The sequence below is a fragment of the Ochotona princeps genome, chromosome 6 (assembly GCF_030435755.1).
Source record: "Ochotona princeps isolate mOchPri1 chromosome 6, mOchPri1.hap1, whole genome shotgun sequence".
Taxonomy (NCBI): Eukaryota; Metazoa; Chordata; class Mammalia; order Lagomorpha; family Ochotonidae; genus Ochotona; species Ochotona princeps.
The window spans coordinates 64,854,514-64,876,699 of record NC_080837.1 but is presented as its reverse complement, the minus strand read 5'-3'; the positions used below and the strand labels follow the sequence as shown (position 1 = coordinate 64,876,699).

At 37.6% G+C, this 22,186-nt stretch overlaps 1 protein-coding gene across 1 annotated transcript in view; it reads left to right on the top strand.

Annotated features, from left to right (window-relative positions):
* Positions 1 to 22,186, top strand: part of MDGA2 (MAM domain containing glycosylphosphatidylinositol anchor 2) — a 687,915-nt gene that overhangs the window by 474,482 nt on the left and 191,247 nt on the right. The window contains exon 6 of the mRNA XM_058666386.1: positions 12,497 to 12,766. Coding sequence (XP_058522369.1) covers positions 12,497 to 12,766 — 270 coding nt within the window. The remainder of the gene's footprint in view (positions 1 to 12,496; positions 12,767 to 22,186) is intronic.

Sequence of the window (22,186 nt, the reverse complement as noted above, 5' to 3'; positions counted from 1 at the left end):
TATCCTATGAGAAAAAAGCCATGAGGCTTTCTAAAATTTCATCAAGCCCACTGATTATGCATATTCACACATAAATACTTGCACATGTATATGTATGCATATGTATGTTTTTATTTATTAGAATCAGTGATATGAATGTACTAATATGAAGTTTTTGGGAAATATGATCACAGCTAAATTCCAAATTATTTATCAGCAACAACATATGTAAATGTCAAATATATACTCATTAAATGTAATTATATCATTAGTATATTTCAGAGTATATCACATTAGTTATGTGAGAATTTATAGAGCCTTTTTTGCAATGTATTATTTGATTTCATAATGAGAAAATTTAAGATATTCTATTTCTTAAAATCAACTATACTGATAGTGCTAGGTAAGTATGATGTTTTAGAATTCTTATTTTGAGAATAAAAATTGCTCAGTATCTCACCAAAGAAATTTTCTGAGTTGAATGGATGCAATGTAAAAAGATCTTCTTTGCATTGTTCACAAGCACATGATCTTCTGATGCTTTGCTATGATGAAATGTACCCAGGAATATTTTTTGTTAGGTCATAATGAGAAAATAGTGCTTTCAAAGCATCTTGTGACCTTAGCTACACTTGTAGAGTTTACTTCTGGGTAGTAGCGACACATGTAGTGTTAAAGTTAATTTGAACATTGCAAAAAAAAAAAAATGTGTGTCACATAAGGTAAAAGATCCACAGAGGTTTAGAACTTTTCATTAGATTTGGAAAGGTCCATGTAGTAATTCATATTGTAAGGATGGTGTATCCGTTACATTACAACAGGGCAATTAGGGCCCAGGAAAATTGATAGGCTGAGAAATAATGTACAGGCAAAGCTTCCAACATAATTATCAGTTGTTTGGTTGTTAAGTCAGGCAACATGTAGTTCCAGTTTGCTATTGCAGAAATCATTTCCCAAGTATCAAAATTTCAACTTTTTGCCAATTTCCTGATTTGGCAAAATTTATTGTTTTACTCTGTTGTTCTGCTGCTGTGGAAAATAGTTATATACAATAGCTCAATAAATTGGCCCAGTTCATACTTTCAGCTTTTTAGCTACTCTGCTTTGGTTGTTGTATTGCACTAGCCAAGAATTTAATTCATTGCATCCTTCAATCACATACTATCCAGTTAATCTGCAATAAAGTCATGAGGATTTATTTCTGATAGAAATCTTCTTATTAATTTAATACTATCTGTTGAACAAATTTAATAAAGTAGAAATGATCAAGAAATGAAGTTTAGAATTTGGGGTATCAATGGTATAATATATCTGCTATGATATCTGTATGGAATTAGAACACTGAGGTATACAAAGTAATGAATCTTTACATAGCAAGCGCATCTATAGTCAAGGACATTGAAATCTAGGGATGTGTAGGTTTTAAATGGTAAATATTGTATAGTGAAATGTTAACCATAAGTACAGGTTTAAGAAATTATTATATGTATACAGATTGAAGGTAATCTGCATCTGTTTTACAAGTTAGATCAACAGGCATGAATATGAAGGATTTGAAAAGCGAAAACAAAACCCTGTGTATTATAAACAGTGATTTTTTTTTCTGTCACAGAAGATACTTCAATGACTTATCAATCAGACAAAAAGAGAAATGTGGTTTTACCAAAATATAATTTTCAAAAAAGCCAGAGCTTGGCTTTGAAAATTGCATGTTCAGTAGCTTTAAGAAATGAAATATTGACAAGAAATTGTGTAGAGGGGAAGTTAATTAAGAGATGTTTCAGTGTTTTTCAGGCTCCAATAGTGTTAAAAATGTTTGCTGGCTTTTAATCTTTCCTTAAGCAATATTTCATTTTGTACAGCTTATTTAGTTCCCGTATGTATGCTACACGATTATCTTATTCAAACAGCAAATACCCTCTCTATCACACAGCAGCATTGTCCTAAAACATTGCAACAGTATGTTCCCATGTTCTCTGAGTGTCTGAAATACCAAGATAAGAAATGAGCTAGTCAACTAGTTAGACTCGAGTTGACTCCTGTTAGAATTAGATCTGTAATAACAGTATTAAACTGCAGTTAGTATTTATCATAAGTCAATATGCTACCACCGCCATGCACAGGCAAAGATTGGTAGCATAAAATTATCACTTTCTGCTGTGTAAATCACAGTGTGTGGCATTGTAATTCAGTTCGGTAAATTGCTCCTACTACACGTACAACCTGGAATTACATCATTCTGTTTGGGCACCTTTACTCATTTTTTTAAAAATGTGTTTTTAAAACTAGGTTTTATTTATTGCTATGAGAACTCCTATGAGCTCCACAACCTGCAGTCTTAGGTGCACAATGCAGTATTTTAGTGTAAGGATAAAGTTATAAGACAGATCAGTGGGTTTCTTTATCTCACTTGACCAAAAGTCTATGTCCATGAGTTTGACTCTCTGCATTTCATTTTTTACTCTTCTGGCTCTTAGTAACCACCGTGTCACCCTTGGATTCTATGGAATTGAAATTTGATACTTCAGTAAGCGGAATGACATATTTGTCTTTTTGCGACTAGTTCATTTCACTTAGCATGATGTCCTCAGAGTTTACCTGAATTGTCACATTTTGCAGAATTTTCTCGCTGTTTAAAAAAACTCAGCAGCATTGCATTGATTGGATGTGTTGTGTTCTCTAACTTTCCTTTGTTGGTCATTGCTTGCGTGATTTCCACCTCTTCGTTATTATTAGTGATTCTGCAGTGTATGTAAGAGTTCAGTTGTATCTTTGTGATCTGATTTCAATTTTTTGATCAATGTTCAATTTTAGAAGGGTATAACGGTCTTGCTTTGATTTTGGGTGGGGGGTTTGGGGGAAAATATGCTCTTTTGCATTGCAGCTGGACCATTTTGCAATAAAGCTACCAGTTACCTTATGTCCACACCAAAACTTGCTGTTTTTTTTAATGTTGACCACTTTTGTTTTGTGTTGTTTATTTAAATATTTATTTTTATTGAAAAGTCAGATATACAGAAAGAAGGAGAGACAGAGAGGAAGATCCTCCATCACTCCCCAAGTGGCCACAATGGCCAGAGCTGCACCGATCCTAAGCCAGGAGCCAGGAGCCAGGAGCCTCCCTCAGGTCTCCCACATCGGTGCAGGGTCCCAAGGCTCTGGGTTATCCTCATATGCCTTCCCAGGCCACAAGCAAGGAGCTGGACAGGAAGTAGGGCTCCCAGAACATGAACCAGTGCCCATATGGAATCCCAGTGCATGCAGAACGAGGATTCTAGCCACTAGAGTACTGCGCTAGGTCCTTTGTTTTGTTTTTTAATGTGCCTATTAAATGCCTGCATTGCTTGCTTGCTTTCTTTGGAAAAGTTTCCATTTTAATCTTTAGCCTATTTTTCAGTCAGTTTATTGTGTTTGTTTGGCTTGTTATTGAGTATTAGGAATTCCTTACACTTTTGGGAGATTAACCTATAATTGGACACATGGTTTGCAAATATTCCTTTGCCCATTTGGTAGGTTGCCTTTTCATTCAGTTGATTGTGTTCTTTGTTGTACAGAAACTTTTCTATTTGATAGAGTCCAAATTGCTTCTTCTTGTTTTAGTGCCTAATTTCTAAAGAGACTGATCCTTCCAGTTCTTTCTTAGACATGCAATTATTTGTTTATATGAAGGTTATTAATTTCCATTTGTTGATATCCTGTGCTATTATCAATATTTCTTATGAGTTCCAGTAGTCTCTGTAGAGTCTTTTGATTCTCCTATGTAAAGAGTCATGTTACCTGAAGACAGAGATAGCTTTGATGTGGTCTTAGGCAACTAGTTCAGGGTCACGAGCTTGGAAGCCACTCCACCCCCACCTATGTGGTCCTTTCTGCCTGCCTGTGGTTTCATAACCACTCCCTCTCGAGCCCCATAACGGTCCATGATAAGGAGTGGCTCACTTTTTGGTCTTGTTGTTCTGATGCTCTTGCGCTCTGACTTCTGGCTACCCCAGTACCTTCTTGGTCTCTGGCTTCCCAAGGACAGACTGAGGACAGGTATCCCCTGAACATACTCTTGTGTGTCTGTATTCCTCGCCTTCTGTTCACTGCTTGGGTGAGTCAGTTAAGATGCAAATGCTAAGATGCTTTTAATTTGTGTACTTTAAAGAGTTCTAGGAGAGATGAAGCCTTGCATTAATGGAATATGGATAGAGAAGTCAGGAAAAAGTGAATGTTTGAGCCCATTGCAATGGCCTAGTGGCTAAATCCCTGCCTTGGATGCCCCAAGACCCCATATGGGTGCAGGTTTGTATCCCAGCTGCTCACTTCCCACCCAACTCTCTGCTTGTGGCCTGGAAAAGTAGTAGAGGATATTCTAAAGTCTTGGGACCCTGAACCCTTGTGGAGACCTGGAAGAAGCTTCAGGCTCCTGGCTTCAGATTGGCTCAGCTCCTGCCTTTGAGGCCACTTGGGGAGTGGACCAGTAGATCAAAGATCTTTCTCTGATTCTCCTTCTCTGTGTAAACCTCCCTTTCCAATTACAAAAAGGGGGTGTTGATGGTGTGGGAGGTGAATGTTTGCAGCTTTTAAGAGTGTCCAGTTGTTCACTGCATGTCTCTTGGGAGAATTTATTTTGCTGAGGAAACTGTTTAATAGATAGGTTCACAATAATGACCATTTGTTCCTCTCAGGGTTTTAATTCAGACTGGATCGCCTCAGTATCTTCATTTACTAATGTCTAGTGGACACTGCTATCACCAAACTGGTTAATAAAGACTCCTTAATACATGCTTGACTTGTCTGGTGTGATCTGTCTTGCACCCCATAAAGCATGACTTCCTCTTTGCCAATATTATTTCTCTTTGATTTCTTTTTCTTGCCTAATGGCCTTGACAAAACTTGCAGGAATAGTTTGAATAGCAGTAGTTGGTATGGCCATCCGTATCTCATTCGGCATCTTATTGGAAATACTTCAGACTTTCTCCATTCAATTTGATGCTGGCTATGGGTTTTCCATATATTGCTTTTATTTTGTTGAGGAATATTCCTACAGTATACAAATTGCTTGAAGTTTTTATCATTAAAGGATATTGTGTTCTCTAATCTGCTCCTGTTGAAATAATAAAATGGTTTTCCTTCAGCTTTTTAAACTAATTTGTCATTTTTGTTGATTGTTGCATATTCAATCACTCCTGAAAGCCAGGGATAAATTTCAGTTGGTCTTGGCAAATGATCTTTCTGATGTGTTGCTTAATATTTTGTTCAACTTTTGCATCTATGTTTATCAGGGCTGATTGGTGTACAATTCTCTATTTTTGTTGTATTTTTTTTTAGGATTTGGATGTTACGGTCAAGTTGGTCTTATAGAAAGAGTTTGGAAGGATCACCTCTCTTTTAATTATTGTGAATAGTTTGAGAATAGTCCTACCATTTTTCCATAAATACTCTCATTGTTTGCTTGAGATTTAATTTTACTAGGATATTTTCTGCCTTTACATTCTCTGTTCTTCCTCTGTAACTCTTTCGGTAAAATCATGTTATTTTAAGGATTTATTTATTTTTATATGAAATTCAGAATCAAAGACAGGAGAGACACACAGGGAAATGTTGGCAACGCCCGTGTCGCCACGTACCCCGAGCCGAGTGGAGGGACTAGGGTTACAAAAAAGACAACGCAGTGAGACAACACAAGACAACACGCAGTACACAGAATGCCGAATGCGAAAAAAATGATGGATCGTTATTGAAACTCCAGGCTTTCTTTTATACTATGCCTAGCTCCTCCCAGTGTTTATGCAGTCCTCAAGTGGCCACCCTAAATCCCTTGAGTTCCTCCCAGTGTCTATCCAATCCTCAAGTGGCCACCCTAAATCCCTCGAGTTCCTCCCAGTGTTTATCCAATCCCTTGGCAGATAACTTGACAAATAGGAAGCAGGAACTTGCGGTTAAGCCAGTGGCTAGATGTATCAGGCCAAAATTGCCCATCCTGTTACCCTCTGAGAAACAAGCTAAGCTGTGGAGTTAATCCTTGGGAGACTGGGGCCTGCAGGGAAAGGTAGAGACATCTTCCATTTGGTGGTTCACTCCCCAGATGACCAGAGCTGAACCAATATGAAGCTAGGAACCCAAAGCTTCCTGCAGCTCTGCCACATGAGTACAGTGGCCTAAGGACGTGCGCCATCCTCCACTGCTTTCACAGATCATAAGCAGGGATCTGGATCAGAAGTAAAGCAGCCAGGATACAAGTCTGCCCATCTGGGATGCCAGTGCCATGGGTGGTGGATTAGCTTGCTATGCTGCCACACCAGCCCCAAATTAAATATACCTTTAAAAATATATTTGTTTAGAAATATATTTTAACAAATATATCTTTAATTCAGTACCTGAACCTGTTATCGGAGTTTTCCCTATAGAGCTTCTGATCAAAGATAAAAATCCCACCTTTTCATGCTGGTGTTCTGAACCTGAATCACTCACTGGGAGAGGCTGGGGTGAATGTTGTACTGAGACAGTACTTTAAACAGCTGGACCCAGTCTGCACAAAAAGCTGGCAGTCGTGGCGAATAATGGACCTTAGAGATGAGCATAAATTACTTGATGGCGTGGTTTCCAAATTACAACAGAAGAATTTCAAACCAGCAAAAATAGTTCATGATCTGCCAGTCTGGGATGAAGGTGTCCTTGCCATGCAGCACGTGTCAACAGATCCTGGAATTTTCCATTAAAAAACATGAGGATGTTGTGGCTGTCAGAGTCCCTCGTGAGAGATGAATGCTTTGATAGTTAGAGCAGTCATGCATGATCATTTTCTTGTAAACTTGAATGAGAGCAAGCTTTCCCAAACCTCAGTAGTTATGAAGTGTGGATCAACAGAGAGAGGTGCTCATAGGCTCAAGCACTTTTCATGTTATTAGTTTCACAAGTTATGCACATAGCTATAAATTTTGATAATGTTTGCTTTTCACTCACTTCTTTTATTTGAGAATTTGGGTTCCGTTTATCTTGTTCAGTGGTTCATTTTCAGTAGGATTCTTCAGTATGACACCCTTCAACTCCATGAGAATCAATCAATATGGGCATAAACATTTGAATAATAAACCCCACTAAATGGATAGATTATTTTGTCATTTGAAGTCAACTGCTAACGTATTATCACGTTTTTCTTTGGTGAGATGTTTGTTGGTATTTTTTAGTAAAGCACTTGTCAAAAATGGGCTGTAATAAACTATGTGAAAATATATCTTAGTGAAAGTATTAGTTATTTTGAGATAACTATTTTCTCTATTTGAATCTGTCAGAGTAGCTTGTTTGAATCTCCACAAAGCTGATATGTCTCAGACTCTGTTAAAGTTCTATGCCATAAGCAAATGCAGGCTCAGAGAAGCAAAAAGTTAATTGCCTATTTTTGTCTCTTCTCACGTTAATTGATGCTGTGTTCTTAGTCATCCCTAGTTCATAAGGAACTTCCACCAAAACCTATCCCTTCTTCATTCTAGTGGTCTTCACTATTTCTACATTGTATCCATGTAGCTCATTACTAACATTGAGTATACATGGAAGCATTATCAGTAGATATTGTGCCTGCCATTGATGCTTTTTCTTTGGGCAAAATCTCTATCCGATCTCTTTCTGTCTGCGAACGTGCTTCCCAGGTGATGTAATTTCCAGAAGATGATGTAGGGGACGTAAAATCCCACAGAAAATTCCTCAGTTAATAAAGGATGTGGGTGGTTGGTGAGACTTCCCAGCCAGTCTCCTTACTCTTTAGAAGGAGTTCTGAGTGTGTTCCATGGGGGTTTTGAAATGACTCCCAGCAGCAGGGAACCAATGCCCCCTCAGTGAAAACCTCTTCATTAGTCTTTGTGGCTTTTCTCCTTTCCCTGCCGCCCTTCTCTGCTCCTTCAGTGTGTTGCCAGATTCCTGCCCTTATGTCAGGACCCTATTCGGAGGGCATAGTGTCCTAGCTGAACATTTTTGTATTCTGTCTCTCTTTGTGATTTTTCCGTGAATTAATTTCTGAGATTCAAGCTGCTGCTCTTCAAAGAAACACATCTTCAAGTATTTCAAGTTGAAGGCCACTAGAAAATGTCTGCAGCGGGTTCAACTGTTTGACAAATTTAAGCAGAAACCTGAGTAGAAAGTTAGATACCCTTTTCAAAATTAAAAGCCCCAATTCTTAGATGGCCAAAATCTATAGTGGTATAACAAGTGATTAACACTGTATTCTGCTTTCTTGTTTTTATCCTCAAGTCTTGATCTTCATGCTGCCTTCTATGTGAGATATCAGTATAAACATGATAGAAGGGCCCAGCACAGTAGCCTAGTGGCTAAAATTCCTCGCCTTACATGCACTGGGATCCCATAAGGGCACTAGTTCTAATCCCAGGAGTCTCACTTCCCATCCAACTTGCTGCTTGTGGTCTGGAAAAGCAGACAAGGACGGTCCAAAGCACTGGGACCCTACACCCACATGGGAGACCCAGAAGAGGCTCCTGGTTCCTGGCTTTAGATCGGCATAGCTCTGGACATTGTGGCCATTTGGGGGGTGAATCATCAGACAGAAGATCTTTCTCTCTATTTCTCCTCCTCTCGGTATATCTAACTTTCCAATAAAAGTAGATCATTAAAATCTTTTTTCAAATCATGATAGAATCCCTAAGGTGTCATTTAATTCTGCTAAAATAACACTCTTCTTACAAAATGAATTCTTAGCAACCCTAAACTAAATATTTACATCATACCTGCAGAAAGCCTCCTGAGGAACTGAATTACTGAAATCATGGTTGTCATGAACTCCAGCCTCATGCTCAGCTTTGAAAAATCAATGTGTATCATTTCATAATGTATGCAGTTCTTTTGCTTCTCCCAGCTGACCTACTTTTCAGTAATTTCAGATATTTTATCTCAGTCAATTTGGAGTTCCAATTTTGCTTAAATCCTTGGCATGCTTTGTTTGACCACAGCTTGAAGCATGAGATGTGAATTTTTGGGACCATCATGTGTTATCTGAGTCATCTTTCATTTGACTTGTTTTTGCACTTTCAGATCTGACTGATCTCTCTCCTTCGGTTGAGCTTAGCAGGGAGGAGCTGTTTGCCTGGGTCACGGAGTCTGCGCTTGTGTAAAACCTTACATGCTCCGAAGTCTGGCTAGTGAGAGTCTGTGAACTCTCCGCGGGAAAGGGTGCATGGCGCCCTGCTGTTCTTTAAACATCCTAACTTGGGGCTTACGGTGCGGCCCACTCATTCCTCTCTTAGACCTACTGAAGTGTCTGTTGCTCAGCTTAAGGAAACACCTTTCACTCGTCGGAGAAGAGGCTTTTCTAAGGGGATGGAAGAAATTCCTTTTAAAAGCTGTTTTCGAGCAGATACTTTCTAAATTGAAGTTAATGGTATTCGTTCAAACTTTTAACATTTTTTTTAAAAATAGGAACCGCAGTCTTTTGTCTGATACCTTCCCCTCCCTCAATTCTTTCACTTCCTCTCTATTTTGTCTCATCTGCTCTTACCCAGGAGTAGTATGTCACATCTGTCTATCACCTGTCCATTTTTCCATCCATCCTACCAGTTCTGAGTCTAGAATCGATGCTCTCTGCCTATCATCTGGCAAGCATTTAGGTCACATGGAACGAGCAGCATATGGGGTGTTTGTGTGCTTATCTTATACAGGAACGTCAACTCTATGTGACAACTGCCATGTTAACAATTACATTCAGTGTGTTTGGTAGTTTTGAGACACTGTAAACTTAGCGTTATTTTTCCTTAAAATGTGATGGCCTGTAAATAAGGTTTCATGATGTAAGACCTCAGGAAGTCAAAATGATCTTAAATATCTTTGCCACAATCAATCAGAACAAATACATGTCATAGTGATCAAACATTTCACACTAACCATTTATTCATTTTCTCCTGATTGACTTGCTGGTATTTCTTAAGTACCTACTGCGTGCCAGGCTGTGAGCATAGGAAGCAGCAGCGACAAACGCAAATTAATGCAAAAATTACTCAAAATGAGTCCTCTCAGAGAGTGGATTCAAAAGTGAAAACCCTTGTCAAGCACACGAAGCTGTAGGATGATGGAGTCGGGATTCGAACCCACAGGTCTTACTCTATGCAAGTTAAGGTTTGACCACTGAGCCGTCACAGCCAGCTTCATATGATACCATAGACGTGACTTCTGACTGACGAGCCATGCTGGTTTCCACTTGATAATACGCAGTGTAGTATGAAAGGAACCGCTTAAAAGCCTGTAAGAAAGTGGCAACTGAGAGTCCTTTATGCTACAGTGATATGACTTGCCCTTCAGTATGAAATTTCCTTTAAAATGCTTTAGAGACAAAAATATTTTTGAGTCTTTCCTGTAGGTTATGTTTTTCCTCTAAGACATGATTTGTACTTAAGTTTGATGAATACAGAAAGCTTTGTAAGTTGTAAAAAGCTGATATTTTTGAAATAAAAAGCAGATAGTATAACAAAAATACAGTGTTTCACATTTTGGACATTTAAAGCTAGAACATTTTGATACTGAAAATGCATCAGAATATTCTTAAAGAATTGAAATTATTGGCCATTTTGTGTTTCTACTTGGTCTATTTTTACCTTCATGAACAATCACAAAAACATGCTCTCAGTGGGGCTAACTTGAACAGCATTTCGTGTTTTCATCTAAGTTTTGGAAAAAACTGTTTAATGATGTTCTGCATTATTAAGACAGTGATCTTATTATATTCATGTGCCTTTATCGTAGCTTAAAATCTTCTTGAGCTTTGCTAGCTAATGATATCTAAGAAGAAACAATCATCCTTCTAGCAATCAGTGTCCCCTGACAAATATTCCTTGGCTTAATGTAACCAGGTGTTTCCATAGTCCAAATGCATGCAATCAGTGACCTTTTTAAGCCTTGGGCCTTTTGAATTGGCTAAAATGTTATGTAAATAAATTAAAGTTTTGCAATATGCTATGACAGTTGGAGCATCTGCAGTTGTCTTTCAACCAAATACTTATGTATGATTTATGGCATTTGTTTTCAAAATAGGCAGTAGGGATTTCCTTCATCTCTTCATAATGTTATATTAATAATTAAGAATGCTGTCTCTTTTCCCAATACTTAATTAGCTATCTCTTCTATCTGTTCAACAATGTTACTCAGGGTGTACTCTCTTTTTATGGTACTGTGGTAATTTTTGCATTTTATTTCTGCTATATTCACTTCCCAGCAGTTTTAACCATAAATCTTTGTAATTTAACCAAATGCCTCTGAAGGGCCAATGTTATGACATTCTTAATTTCCCAAAGGACTTGAAATGATGTTAGAAAAGGCAGCATTCGACACTAATAATTTAAGAGGTTGTAAAGGTACTCCATATCTTATCCACAAAACCATGATTTTTTTTACTGTTTTCTTCCAGCATTGTTTTAAAGGATAGAACAAGTTATATTGAACAACATGGGGACCCAACATTGATCCTTTGAATACTGCTCAGTTGAAAGCTGAGCTTAATATCCTAAGATGTCAAGCAGTACAACTGAGCAGCTTAAATATTTCTAAGCAAACTGATTTCAAACAGTATAATTTTAATTTTGACATAACATATTTCAGAATGCATTAACTGAAATGCTAATTGAATGTTTTTGCCCCATTTTTATTTACAAGTGTTTTATTTAGGCTAGCATTGAACCATACACAGGAAAAAAAGTATCATGTGTAAATGTAGCATTTGTGAGTTTTCTGCCATGTGTTGGATGAAAAGGCTACAACACAATTTTTATTAAGTGGGTATTTTTCCTATGGTTTTTAGGCTGAAATATGGCAACTAAGTAATTTTCTCTGAGGAATTTCATAATCTAGCAATAAAAGTAGTTGCAGGCATGGTTTGGTATCTGTGTTTGAGCTCTTAAATGTTTGTTTCTAAGATCTAAAGAAATGGTTATGACATCTTGTTGCCTAAACTTTGTGATAGAAGAGTTAGAGATAAAGTATGATGAATGAATTTAACTGATTTTATTGTTCTTTCAAGAATAAAATATCAAGCCCACTCTACGATGAAAACTGTTCTGGTCTAGGTCTTTATCTCTTTCTTGATTATTTGAGGGTGGTAAAAAAAAGTTAATATTTCTCCTCAAATGGTAAAAGAGTGTTTTAACAGTGACCATTTTCACTATGAAAACACAGTGACTGAAGAGCTGTAATTTCTCTATTAAGAATGATTTTTTAAAAAGGTGATTATCATCATTAAAATAATGAAGGCTGTTTAGTTATAAAACTTTAATCTCTTACTATTCAAAGCTCAAAAATAATTAAGATTAAACAATATTTTAATTCCTCTTGTCAGGTATAAAACTTTTAATGGAGTGCTAGATATTTGTACCATTTAATTAAAATTAAAAATCATTAAATGTTGTTTAAATATGAGTGATACATGAGCGTTCAGCTGAAGAGAATATTTACTATGCTTAAAGGAATGAATGTAAAGTAGGCTGTGTAATGCCAGTTGTAGTATATCTAAATAGGTGCATGTTCTTTTGTTTATGTTTTTTAGCATCTCCGTCAATTAAGCTCTTGGTGGATGATCCTATAGTTGTAAATCCTGGAGAGGCCATAACATTAGTGTGTGTTACAACAGGAGGAGAGCCTGCACCTTCCCTCACCTGGGTTAGGTCCTTTGGGACTCTACCTGAAAAGATTGTTTTGAACGGAGGGACTTTGACCATACCTGCCATCACCTCAGATGATGCTGGTACTTACAGCTGTATTGCCAATAACAATGTGGGAAACCCTGCAAAAAAGTCCACCAACATCATTGTGAGAGGTAAGTTTGCTTAGAGATCATTACAGAGTCCTGTATTAACCAGGCTCCACAAAGAAAATAATGCGTTTTGTTGTATAATATCATTTCTACAAGTATTGCATACCTATGAGGAATATCATTTCAATAATAGGACGGTAGCTGGTTATCATTGGAACACAAACTTTCTAGATCTTAATAACAGTACTTTATATTTGCATTGGATAGTTTTTACAACACATGTATATCCTTAGTGATATCTTTGATTTTTTTGTAAGAACTCTTCCTGTTTTATTTAATTTATTTGAAAAGCAGAGCTAAAGAGAGAGAGAGTAAAAGGCAGAGAACTTTTCATCTGTTGCTTCACTTCCCAAATAAGCACAGCAACCAGAGGTAGATCACACTGAAGCTAAGCGCCAGGAACTCTTCATGGATCTCCCATGTGAATGACTGGAGCCCAAGTCTGTGTGCCATCTTCTGCTACTTTCTCAGGGACATTATCAGGGAGCTGGATCAGATTTTGAGCAACAGGGTTTGAACTGATGCCCATATGGGATGCTAGCATTACAGGCCTAGAAGGTTAAGCCATTATCTCACAACACCAGCCCCTGGCATTTTCAATAGTATAGTGCAACCTAAAACATAAAGCATTTTAGTATATATTGTGCATTAAGGACTTGGAGAATTTACTGATATGATGTTTATTAAGCACTTATTGAACCCTGTTACAAGCAGGAATTCAAAGTTTTAAGTCAGACAACAATCTATAAAGTGTTGCATTGTTCTGAATAGTTTCATTATTAAGCAGAGAAAATGAAATATGTTGATAGTCACATGGTGTGTTATTTGACAAAGAAAAAGTATAGAATTTTTGGAAAGAGATTACAATATCTTTGCTATGACTGTTAAAAAATTTCTCAAGATATTTGTATGAGGCTGAGAAGAGATTTGATAGACCAAGACCTGGAAAGTTCACAAAAGAAAAAGCAAACAGTAAGTGAGGAATGAAAGCGCAATTTGAGTTCCTAATCAGTAATAAAAGCAGTGTTAAGTTGTGACTGCTGCAAAATGGCATGGTGCTCTGGTACAGGGATGCCCATCCAGTTTGGAGGATGTGAAGGCTATGCAAGGGTGATGGGCCAACATCTCATTCATTGACGTGGTCCTGAGCTGGAGGGTGGGATGTGAACCCTGATGCCTCTGAAGGTAAAACAAGCATCTGCTTCTCTAAAGTACCTGCTAAACATGCACATGGAAATTATTCATGTTGGTGCATTTTGATGGAAGCAAAAACATAACTGAGTGAATCAAGAATAACAGTTGAGATCCTATATAGGTTATGGTGGTCTTAGTGAGCCTCGTTAATTGTTACCATTTCAAGTATTAGAAATATACCACTTAATAAAAATAAATTTTACTAAAATATAGCAAGATATTATGTATTATGAATAGTTTACTGTGTGCCACAGAATTATAGACAATATATTATTAACTGCAAGTTGCACTATTAAATTATCATTATAAAAGTAAAACATACTATTTTCTTGCAAGAGTGTATGTTATTGAGCTTTTTAAAAATTTGTTTGCATGTGTGCTTTTTTTAAAAAGCACTGGCATATATAAAAAGTGGAATAAAGACAAAATAAAGCGATCTGGTATTTTCTAACACTTTGTAGTGTAATTTAGAATTCTAGCTGTTTTCATCTCAAACTTTCCTGAGTATGGTTTTCTATGCAATATTTTTCTTTGTGTCACTAAGTACATTTGTAACTCAGAGAAGTTGAAATTTTGTTTCCAAGACGATCACAACTGCTGTGCTTAAGTTGCAGCAGCTCTGAGAGGGTAAGCTGGCTTCTAATTTAGGAACTGTTACAGTGGGGAAATGACTAAATATTCTGGACCAACACAATGTCATGTGTTTCACTTAACTCTTTCGGGATGTCTACCATATGCTTAGGACTCAGAAATCATGTCCTGTACAGGTTCACCATAATAATCTCTTCCTTTCAAGAGTTGCACCATCTGTAAGGTAGATAGAAGTATAAGACACATTTCACATAGAAGTGAATGAAATATAGGATTCGTCAGTGGAAGAAGGTGGCTTCCTATTCTAAATGTTTGTTTCGATTACTTGAGGCTCATCGTCTATGTCTTGAGCAATTAGGACGTTTTCTACTCCAAATTAAAAGTAAAAATTCAAAAGCCGTAGAATCACCAGTGTCTATTTCTTTTCTGTTTAATTTTGTAAGTACTTGCTTTCCCGCATAGCCCTGAAATTATCTGCCAAGTGTTGATGCTGCGTCTTTGTAGGATTTTGTTCCTGAATTCATGCAGAACACTTAATTTCAACATCCCGGATCAATAGTGCCAAGAGCATGCGAACCACATCCGGTGGCAGTGTCCAGGGGTGGGCCTCGAAGGGTCGTACTCAGTCGAGGTGGTGTGTAAGTGCCTGGGTTGGGGGCAGCAGTTTTCGCTGTGAGCTCCTGGATGGTTCTGTGATCCCCTGCTCTGTATATGCCCTGCATTTGCCTTCTGCCGCCCTATCTGAGGCGTCGCCCGTAAGACAACTCAATCTTGGATTTGATCTCATGAAACACTGGATTAAATAAACTTGTGTTCTCTTTACAAAGCTACTTACATGAGGGATTTCATTATCATCATCATCATCATGAAAAACCTGATGAAGACACTTATTATATCGTGAAAATAATGGGAGCATTGCAACACGTATGCTTCAGCAGTAGAGTTGCAATGTGTCATCTTTTATTCCATGCTTGTATCAACGGCAAGGATGCTGTAGGAAAAAATCACGCTCTGCATCTGGTTTTATATGACGGGATCATTTGCAGCGTTGAACTCATGCACAGCCAACACAATGTCTGGGATTGAGTTCCTTATTGGAAAATGAACTCAGAGCACAGCACATGCATGCTCCAAGAATGGATGTGTGTTTCCACACTAAGTTTTCATCTGTATTATTAGAAAGAACAGTTTCAAACTATGACATGAATGCCCTAAAACAAGCCCTGGAAGTGCATGTCTGTGGTCTATAATATCTTTGTATGTATTTGATTCCTCTGAAGTGTGAATCTGTCTAATCTTATTCTGTCACCAGTGGGAATTCTCCCCTCTGGCATTCATAAAATCAAGTTTAAATGCCAGCTCTCAAAATATGGAAGTAGCCTAGTGAAAGAGTCCAGGTTTAAGCTGTGGGGAGAAAAACTGGTGTAGAAATATGAGGCTTCTGAATTCTGTGCACAGAGGCCAAAAAATTCAGTTAAGGGTAATAGTTTTCTTTTTATTATATCAAAGAAAAAAAATTAAGTCTACTGAATTTGTAGCCCTCTGCAGTGTCTGATTAACTGTATCATGGATACATTTGAAATAGAACTCTAGGTCTGTTTTCTCACATTCTTTCCTGTAATTAAATCAGGCTCTCTACAGCTCTGGGTTCTGAGCAAGCACAGGGGTATTTTGTTCAGATAACTCCCATCCCATTTGAGAGCACCCACATACAGAATAAGAGTGTGGGGTGCAGACAGTAGCAGAATTCTAGACATATGTTCTGGCTGTTCACATAACTTAAAAAAGATAGGTAGATTTCTTACTCCCATGCTTGGTTTCCTGCACTTCATGCTTTTTAGGCTCCTGTTAGATGGCATGTTATTCTTGTTCAAACCCTTCCATTGTGGTGATGTTCTCTATTTAGAAATTCTTTTGTTTCTTTTCAATCAGAAATTACACTATCCTAAGTGATACTGTGTTAGGCAAGCTCTCTTTGAGAGCTGCGTGGCACATCCAATTACAAGCACATTTACTTGGGTGTTTTGGATACACAGTGTAAAATATTAAAATCTCTAAATCTGATTAGATGTGAAATTTTATTCTGCCCCAAGTTTGGATCTACATTAGACAGGAAACCTGAAGTTGGAAAGTGGGAGGGGGAGTGTGTGGTTTCTTGGTTATCATCTGTCAATCTCCACTTCCACAAGCTACCCTGCACCAAGCCTGATAGGTTCTGACCATGCTGGCTTGGATGCTGCATAGACATTCTTTCTGTGTAAAACATTGCCTTTTGCCTTGTGTGGCATTATCAGAGAGTTCACACAGTTCCCCTCCCTAGAAGCTATGCACACCTATGCGGTACAAGAGGCTTCCAGTGATGGAAGTCTTCTGGGAGTCCCTTGATAAGCCATGACTGAGCATCTTTGACTAAATGCCTACCCCTCTGCTCTGATCCTTTCTCCATCTCTGTCCTCCAAGCTACCACCAACATACAGCCTAGGATGAGCCTCCTCTCCTTCACCATGGGACCCAAATAGGATAGCTGAAAATAGTCCTAAACTCAACAAGAGCACACAAGTTTCATGAATAACATCTGCCCTGTTGCTACACAGGTTTTGGTCTATTCCAATGTCAGACACAAACTATTGCGTGGAAATACTTAAAAACTCTAGTGGATCCTGCAGACAACTCCACAATAGGATTGAGATGAAATAAACAAACTCAATTTTCTGCATCTGGAATTTTTGAAGTAGCAGCAGTTGGCAATTTTCTCCAAAACCATCTTCTAATCAAATCAAGTCTGTGACTTTTCCTTGACCCTTAGTTGCCTATAAGGCATAAAACTTCTTGAATGAAATTGATCCCTGTTGTTTTGAAAATTCTGCAGGTCTGTTTGGAGTTTTCTGGAATACTTTGGATTATAATCCCAGACAGAATTAAAACTATAAATGTGTATTTTACTATCTGTTGTTTTCACAGGTGTGTGTGTGTGTGTGTAGAGAGAGCTAGGAGAACTTTTTTTTAGTGTGGTTGTATCTTCAGAATCTGCATGAATCTAATCATTTTTCAGGTTCACTGTTACCCTGTACAAAGCATCTCCGTGGTAGATGAAAATAGAGTTTTTGTTTACAACCTTCTCACTTCAGCCTTTCTATTAGGTATTCATCCACTGTGTTAGATAATGCTGTGTAGGCTGCTCTAGTAAATAGAGCTATGCCTGTAATTACTCAAAGAAAAAGAACTACAGATGTTATTAATGAGAGAGAAGAGAGTGTTTCATAGTTGAGATCATAGCGCTAATGGTGTTTTGTATGTGTCTCGTGTGCATTAGGGGCAGGTTCTGCCCCTAAGTCAATTATTTCTTTGCCAAGTTCAGTCTGTGGCTGCTGAGCTTGTTTTGATTGTTGCCTCCATCCTTGTCAAATGGAAATATAGGCATGCTTAAAAAGACAGGTGGAACAGATGGGGAGATGCCACCTTAGTTCCGGTTAAATTAGGACCAAGACCCAACAGGGAAACTTTTCTTCCTAGGCACTCAGGAATAATATGACATGTGTCTTTTTCAATACCTGACATAGCTGCATTTATGCTAGAGCTAACATAATTCACATCATTTCATTTGCCTGATGAAATGCCTCCCACCAGAGCCAGGCAGGCCTCACCACCAGAGCCAGTGTTGTGGTGCAGCGTGTTAAGCTGCAGCCTGTGATGCCAGCATTCCACATGAGAACCCGGTTTGAATTCCGGCTGCCTCTCTTCTGATCTAGCTCCAGGTTAATGAGCCCTGAAAGAGAAAGATGCCCAGAGTGCTTGGTCTCCTGCCACCCAGAGGCCCCAGAGAAATACCAAGCTCTTGGCTTTGACCTGGACCAACCTCAGCTGTTGGAAACATTCGCGGAATGGACCAGTGGAGGAAAGACCTCACCTTCTTCATCTCTCCCTCTCTCTATAACTCTGTCTCTTGAAGTTTTAAAATATTTAGAAAAATATTCTCATCATCACTCTGTAAGCCTCTCTCTTTTACGTATTCTGCTTAAGCTGTCTTTGCCTTCTTGTTCTACATATCTGAGAACTAAATGTATTGTCATTCTTCCTGCCCGGGGTGTCAATTTTCAAACAGCACCTGCTGGAAAATATCTTCCCTATCTCTAATTCCCACACTATGAAATATTGGTTCTTCTTATCACAAAACCATTCGGAATTATTTTCTATGTATTTCTTTATTGTGTGTCTCTGTCATGAAGTTTCGGGATGGTGAGTTTGTATGCCATCTTATTCAGTGATGTATCCTGGGAACCTAGGATATTGCACTGCTTATAGTAGATGCTCAGTAGATATATACATAGATTATATACTATAAATTTACCAGCTGTTCTGGATATCTCCCTTTGGTATCTAAAGAATATATTAACTGAAAACAAGCAAATTAGGAACTTTACGTGCGTTTTAGTCATGTTAATCACTTTGTGATATGATTAGCTCACTTGTGAGGCTGCATTATTGTGGCTATTCATTAGTGTGTAACAAGCACTGCACAACAGTAGCTTACAGTAATAGCAAGCGTTTCTTTGCTCACAAATCTGGGATTTGAAAGACTTAGTTGAAAAATCCGGAGTCTTCCATAAATTATAGTCAGTGACAGGCATTCACGTCGTCTTCAAGGCTTTTTGATTTGGAAAAAAAAAAAAAAAAGTCTGCTACCTGAACTAAAAGCTCAAAACAGCCGGGTTCCTCAATGCTCTCTCCCTCGTTTTCTCTTGTTCTTTCTTCCTTCCTGTCCCTCCTCTACCCCGCTCATTGTCTCACTCTCTATCTTAACACTAGCTCTCCACATGGCAGCGTCTATTGTAGCAAGCTCCCAGTTGGAATAGCCAAGAAACACAGAGGCTCTTCGAACCTAGGCTCTGATGTCACTCACCATCATTACTGCATGTAGACCCTCCAGGCTGGCCTGGTTCCAGGAAGGTTTAAAGCGGTCCACTCACTAATGGGAGAAATGTCAGATAATTTCCAGGCATATTTTAATGCATCATGGTATGCAATGTACTCCATAAACTATTCACAGCATGCTTCCAAGTTGCTTCATTTGCTAATATATGCCTTCATTTTTCCCATTTTCCATTTTATCTTCCCGTTTCTTAAACTCTTGACATCTGCAAAGTGACACTATAAACGTGTTTTGTTTTTTAATTTAGAAATAGCTCAGCATAATTTTCATGATTATGATCTCAGATTCCTAGTATGGAAATATGTAAAAAGTCATTATTGAGCTAGAGTTAACCTTTCTAGAAGTTACGAGGTATTCAGAATGGCATGATTTTACCCTTTCCCAACTGCGTAGAAATATATGATGATCTCTAAGAACATTACAACCCTCTGTTCTGAAAAGTGATGAATTACCTAACTCTATCCGCGTGAAAGAACTGCATCTTTTAAATATGAATTTAAACATTGAGTATATTTGTTCTGATTTCATTGTCCTGAAATATTTCAAATATTAGCACTGCTAACACTTCGAAGTGATCTTTATTCTTACTGTAAAGATCTTTTCCAAATTTGTGCGCAGGACATGGTAGACTTGTGCATGCACGAATTGTGTTTAAATAACAGGAATAGCTAATATTGATTGAGCATGGACTGTGTACCAGGCCAGGAGGCATGCTATACACATTAAATTTCTAATCATTTCTACAGCATACTTACCCTGTAGAAATGGTATTTCCATTTTAAACAAATGTAAAGCTTGCTTTGGGGAATCGAGTTTTATTTAAGAAACAGAAGGGGGGAAAAAAGACAGTACATGATTCCAGGGGCTACAAGATTAACCAAAGTGTTCTGCAAAAGTTAGCCAGTTTCTTATACATATTTTATAATTTGCTCCTAAATAATCAAAATGGTCTAAGTGCTATCTTTCTTCCAATATATTGTCAATGCCAGAGAGCCAGTTAGGATTCCTTCTCATCATAGTAAATTGTCTTCCTAAATCTGAAAAAGGTACCCAAGAGAAGAGTGATGTGTTACCTTTCCAAATATGCTGCCACTATTCATTGGAGGAAGTTTTATAACAGTTTTAAATTCTAACCAACATGCATTTATAGCTATAATTGTCTATGTAATATTGTAATTAGAGGTACTTAGGCTGAATCTGACTTTCACAGTCTGTCATACACATTATTGTACAAATGTTTTCCATACTATCTGCTGGTTAGAAGGGATCAATGGAATCATTTATGGCAAAACACCTGCACGATTGAAGTACCTAGCATAAACAAAACATGAAACATGTAACATATAGTTGTACAAATGTAGGATCCGTTTTTTTGTTGTTGTTGTTGACAGGTTGTATTTTCATAGTATTTATCAGAACATTCAATTAATTGGCAACTTTTATGAAAGATTGCTCACATTTTGACTATGATGTGTTTGTAAATGCAGTTGATTTGTGGGTCCCCTATTGCAGCGACAGTGCTGTCCTAAGGCACTTAGAGTCATCACATTTAATTTTCAGTCCTGAGATGTTCCAAAATCTTCTACTTAAAAGAAAAACTGTAGAGCCAACAGCTAAAATTTTGGAATGCTAACCCTTTCACATTCCCCAAATGCAAAACTATGCTGTGTGCAGGTGTCTCAATTATTTATGCAGATGAAGGCTCTATTTATCATTTTCCAACTTAGTTTTCATAGTTTCTACACCTTCCCAAAACACCAGAGAGAATTTTAATATGTTGTTTTGCAGCTTTTAAGTAGTTTCATTATTATCCTTGAAAAAATTAATCAGACATGCAAACTCCAAGAATTATTAAATTCAGTAGTTTTCATTTGAATAGAGATAGTTCAGTTTCCTTTGGCACATAAATCTTTCTTCACTGACATAAAATGAACAATTATCCTAAAATGCAGTTGCAAGTAAAAAACAATGGCATGGTTATAGCGTAATCTTATAGTTACTTTTATGTAATGAAAGGTAGCTCAGTTATACATGTTTGTTTCACTAAAGAATCCCTCTGCTTATCATTCTGTCTAGCCAAAAGAGGGTGTACCAGTTGATTGTATTACTGTAGAAGTCAGTGCCAGAAAGGGGGAACCTTATTTTATTGAATTCTTTGATCTGTCCCCCCCCGACACTCAGTAGTGTTACTGTTGTTTTTTAATACTCTCCAGTTGTACCATGATGCCAAAAGTAAATGCCAACTGCAAAACGTTTAAGTCAGCATTTTTACCTCATTACTCCAACAGAGACTATTTCCCAGACCTACTGACTCATGACAGCTTTTGAGTAGAAGGGACCTGCAGGCAGGAAGTTACCTGGGAAGATATCTGTAATCCAGTTTTCTGAAATGCCTCCTACTAACTCTTGTGTGAATTTATAAATAGGCCCCTCAAAACTTTTCTCTCCAAGTAGAACTTTTCAGGATTTAAAATTGAAGACATTTGCAGTCTTACCATCAATGATTCTATAATAGCAAAATATCCCATGACCTGTGTCTGTGTTTTGAGAATTTCTTGATATGATCACTATTTTTATTTGCACATTATTTTTGTTGATAAATAAATGAGAATATGTGGCTCTGTAGATTCATGCATGTTCATATAGAACTAAAGAACACTAAATTTTTTGAAGATTTATTTATTTTTATTACAAAGTCAAATATACAG